The sequence below is a fragment of the Anguilla rostrata genome, chromosome 10, assembly GCF_018555375.3.
Source record: "Anguilla rostrata isolate EN2019 chromosome 10, ASM1855537v3, whole genome shotgun sequence".
In the NCBI taxonomy this organism is placed as follows: Eukaryota; Metazoa; Chordata; class Actinopteri; order Anguilliformes; family Anguillidae; genus Anguilla; species Anguilla rostrata.
Window position 1 is genome coordinate 38,193,025 of NC_057942.1, and position 5,000 is coordinate 38,198,024.

General features: G+C 49.4%; 2 protein-coding genes across 2 annotated transcripts in view; both read left to right on the forward strand.

The window, feature by feature from the left end:
* cbwd (COBW domain containing) overlaps nt 1-5,000 on the forward strand; it is a 244,096-nt gene that overhangs the window by 123,654 nt on the left and 115,442 nt on the right. The window lies entirely within an intron of this gene.
* Nucleotides 1-5,000, forward strand: part of ipo11 (importin 11) — a 94,056-nt gene that overhangs the window by 38,402 nt on the left and 50,654 nt on the right. The window contains exons 13-14 of the mRNA XM_064296900.1: nt 1,322-1,369; nt 3,871-3,976. Of these exons, the coding sequence (XP_064152970.1) occupies nt 1,322-1,369; nt 3,871-3,976 (154 nt within the window). The remainder of the gene's footprint in view (nt 1-1,321; nt 1,370-3,870; nt 3,977-5,000) is intronic.

Consider the following 5,000-nt stretch of genomic DNA (forward strand, 5'->3'; position numbering starts at 1 on the left):
CCTGTAGGCTTTCATATCAACGTCAATTTGGCACACCTGACTCTACTAATTAGCTGCTCAGCTTAGCTCTTGCTGTTGAGTGAGGTGTGCTTTGTTACGGCTGGAGTGAAGACCTACAGGACAGCTGATCTCCATGCACAGGGTCGGGCAGCCTGTGGTGTAAGATGACCTGACGCTGCAGCGCGCTGCACAGTTTGAGCGCTGAAGCTGCGCTCCTCGCTGTTCCTCCATCACCGTCCATCTGGCATCGCCTCGCTGTCCTTGATCAAGGTGCTCGGCCGGCGTTTGTGTGGGTGAAGTGCCCGGCCGTACACACAGGAGATTTCTCTGCTGCGATTCCTAATCGGTTCGGCGCTCCGGGTGTGGGACCCACCTGCATAAATCTGGGAAAGTCACCCTGGGTGCGGTCAGAAATAATGTTACTGTCCCGTCAGTCGGACAGGGCCTCCACCTGAAGCCCCTCCCACAAAGCGAACCGCCCGTCAAATCTCTGCTGGAATGCCTGAAAAATGCACATGCCGGTCTGTACCTTCTGGGGAGGAAAAAACCAAAAACGTTTAACTTTGGGGCTCTTGGGAACATGATGTTTTCGCGGCGTCGTTGGGCACAGACGTGGCACTGCTGTAATTCCGCTTATATCAGCCGTGCTGAACCGAGAGGGCTTCGCTTTTTTAATACTCATTCTGTACGAGGTTTTGGAACCTGGACAGTTGAAGGGGCTTGTAGGATATTATTGTGTATTTCCCGGAATTAAATAGTTATGTTATATTTCTGCATTATTCCGTTTTCTTTTTCCCCAGAGTGCTTCATTTATAATTGTGTAAAACTGCAGGCTTTGAAAGTGTTCTGGGGGTTCCATTTTGAGCTGGGTTCTTCATTTCAGAGAACTCTCTCTTTGTGAACATACATTTTTTTGTTCAAGTGTGTGCAGGTGAAGGTAAAGGTGTGCAGGGACAGGTGTGCTCAGGTAAAGATGTGCACAGGTACAGGTATATGCAGGTACAGGTGTGCACAGGTACAGGTGTGTGGAGGTACAGGTATATGCAGGTACAGGTGTATGGAGGTGCAGGTATATGCAGTTACAGGTGTACACAGGTACAGGTGTGTGGAGGTACTGGTGTGCATAGATACACGTGTGTGCAGGGATGGGTGTATGTGGTATGAAAGTGATGGATCAGTTGTCTACGGTCCTGTTCTAATGGTATGTTTATAAACAGGTAATGCAGCTGCACTGAGCTGTAAGGGGGGTCGGCTGTATGGGGGGATGGGGGTTCCCCAGGAGGACATGCTAATGACCCCGTGCTGTGTCTTCATGTTCCAGGACCTACGAGCGTGGAAGAGCCTGTGAATCTGCTGATCAAGGATGCAGGTACGAATGCACACCTGTCTCTGAGCTTCTGTCTCTGAGTCTGTAGCCCTCTCACCATAACCCTCTGAACCTTCAGCCTTAAACATCAAAATCTCTCTCTCTAACCTTCTGACCCTAACCCTCTAACCCTAACCATCAAAATCTCTCTCTCTAACCTCCTCACCCTAACCCTAACCATCAAAATCTCTCTTTCGGTCTCTTTGGACTCTCTCTCTCTCTCTCTCTGTCTCTCTATCTCCCTTCCTCTCTCTGTCCCTCACAACCCCCCCCTCTGTTTTTCTCTCTCTCTCTGCATCCTCTTCCTCTTTCTCGGTATCCCTCTCTCCCTCTCTCACCCACTTTGCATATGGCCAGATCCTAGAGAAATCGATCAAATTGTTCACACGGCTGACATAGAAAAATGATATTCACCTTCAGGACTTCCAGAAATTTCTTTTACCGGTGTTCTCGGTGCATGGTAACGGTTTGACGGTTTGTGAGGGGCCGCCAGCCAGGCCATGGTGGCGAAACTGTTTGAGCCGTGGGGCGCGTTTGAATTTAATGCATACGAATGCGTACGGAGAACCCTAATCTCCACCGCGGACTGTGAAAACGATGCATCTCGTGTAAGCTGCTGTGGCTGGATAAACAACATACAGCGGGGAAGAAAAGCAACAAATGTTTCCTTCCACACCAAATCCCCCAGATGCACCTGGAAATATTACTTCTGCTCAATCTCTCTCTCTCTCTAGAAATTTCCGATAGAACAAGAAATACAGTTTGGCATTGAAACGTCGAAACGCTGAGGCTATTCGGCCTGGGCTAGTTTCCGACAGTTCCGTCCCCTGATGAGGTTTTTTGAGAGAAAGCCGGGGGGAAAAGAAGATGCAGAATGTGAAAGGACAGAGAGAGAAATGAGAAAAGGATGGAGAGTTTGTGGCTGAGAGAAAGGTGGGGAACAGGTTCCAGGGTTGTACGTGAAGTTTTTTTTGCACGTTTCCCTGTTAGGGGCAAGTTGGCAAGAAGTGTGGATTTGAAGTCTGGATTAACTGTGACATGAAGTGCACCAAACATTGAAAGCCTCTGTAATGACTTTTAATTTATTATTTATATTCTGGTATAATCAGAAATTGACAAAAATGTTCAAAATCATTAGATGAAGCAGTAGATTGCGGTTCATGTTAGATTAAGCATTATATTTTGAAACGGTGTCTAGTACAAACAATAAATGAGTGTTTTTGCCACTGTGACAGATTGCCATGAAATGGCCTCCATCACTGTGATCGCTGAAAACTTGGAAACCACCCTCACTACAGTCACCATAACAACCGGGAAATTGGGATTTTAAAAAAATTAGATTTATTTTCCGTTCTTTAACTGCTTCTGTTTCCTTAACTGCGTTGGAGTTAGCCGTTGGGTAGGCGAAAGCAGAAACCGCGCGCTGATGTTCCTGCGTACCAATTTATTAGCAGACCGGATTAACGATGTTATTTTCTTTAGCCAATTAGCCTGCTAACATTACGCTAGCATTAGCTCGGAGTGAGTCGATAAAGGAAAGAGACAAATTTAATTAGGTGGGGGGAAAAAAAGTGAAATGGAAAAACATTGACCTAGCTTGTGGCGCATGCCTGTTTATTACACCTTATTAGAGATGCTGAGTTAACTCAAGGCGCGGCACCATCGCCTCCAGCCGCTTCCTACAGTGCCTGTTCTAACGGCTCATTGGTCGAGAGCCCGCCGTACGAGCGTTCTGGTTCCGTGATTGGTCTGGGCGATCGACGTGACCCCGCCCACTAAAAGCTTTTTGTTTTCTGCGCGGTGCTGCCTCGGCGGACGTCCGAGCGGGTTTTTTTGTTTTCGTGTCGCCCCGGGCGATGTTGTCGAACCCCGGTGTTTCCGCGCGCGCCGCTGCATCGCTAACGCGGGTTAGCGGTCGTGTTCGCCCCAGGCAAGGCGCACGGATCGCACCGGTCTTGGGGGACCCGGGAAGTGTGCAGGAATTGAGAATCATCTCCTTCCAGGTGAAGGTCATCACGGGAAGGCATTCCGGATTGTTCCGTCCGTGGTGGCGAAAGGATAGAATGTCAGGGTTCTGTTTATTTCCGCCGTCATTAGTGCATTTAACTGCGCAGTTCTCTTGTTCCCTTCACCCTGTCTTGTGTACTCTGATCCCAGCATAACCTTACTGAAGCCCCACTGTCTGTTTCTCCCTCCGTTCTTCTGTCCATCTCTCTTGCTCTTTCACTCTCCTCTACCCCCTCTCTTTTACTCTTTCTCACTCCCCATCTATCACTATCACTCTCACACACTCTTACACTCTTCTCTGTCCCGCTCTCTCATTCCTTCCCCTCTATCACTCTTTCTCTTTCTCTCTGTGTGACACTCTCTCTCACGCTCACTTTCTTACTCTCCTCTCTTCCCGCTCTCATTTTCTTCCCTCTGTCCTCTCACTCTTTCTCTCTCCCTCTCTCTCTCTCTGTGACACACCACACTCCCTCTCACACACTCTCCTTTCTCTTCAGTGTACAACGCGGTCGGCCTTGCTGCATACGAGCTCTTTGACAACGTGGACTTTGACCTGTGGTTTAAGAACCAGCTGCTGGGAGAACTTCAGGTCCATCACCACAGGTACGATAGCCCCCTGAAACAGAGCCAGATGGAGCAGCTGCCTTTAGTTCCGGCCAATTGCCTCTGGTTAATTGGTCCGGTTAGCGATTGGGCCCTTAGCGTTCGGCACACGAGCAGCTCTTTCAGCCGGAATGCACGGCCCAATTAAAAAGGTCTCATTTTGAGATTAAGTACCGAGGTTGTACCAGAACCAAACACAGAGTCCCCGCGTCTGCTGCTGCCGCAGGCCTGTTCTGGGAGACCATGGCAACAGAACACGGGCTTGCACAGAGGATATAGTAACACAACACAGACTTGCACAGGGGGTACCTTAGGGACAAAACACAGGCTTGCACAGGGTTACTTTAGCATCAGAACACAGGCTTACACAGAGGATGCGGTTACTATAGTAATGGAACACTGACTTGCACAGGGGCACCATACCAACGGAACACAGACTTGCACAGGGGTACCTGCAGAAACGGAACACAGGATTGGACAGGGCTACCGTAGCATGGCACAGGTGCTTGCACAGAGGACCGTAGCAGACAGACAGCACAGTAGGCAACAGAGATGCACATGCAGTACTGGCTGAGGGTAGGATGTTGTAGGGATTGGAGGTAGAAAGGAGATGGGCTGTGTAGACCTGGGGGGGGGGGGGGGGGTTTGAGGTTGGGGTTTGGGGGCTGGGTTCATGTCAGGCTGAGCTGTCACCCCCCCCCACCCACCTGGAAAAATGAAGCAGAAGAGATCCCAGCACTCTGCCAGATGAAAAGACTGGAGGTGTTCTGAAAGATGAAAGTCTGACTTTCTACATTTCCTCTCCCTTTTTTATTCAAGTGATCTTCTTTTTCAAAGGGGCGAGAGGAAACTCTTATTTCCCAAACTTGTACGAAGCCCCTTGTTTTTTTGTTTTTTTTTACTTTTTACATTTCTTGATCTCTGGAAGAGGAGCGTGAAACGGAGCGACTGTGACAGGAACCGACCCCGGGACCAGGCCGTCCGCGTTTTCCGGAAAGTTCCGCGGATCTGGGCGTGAAGCGGG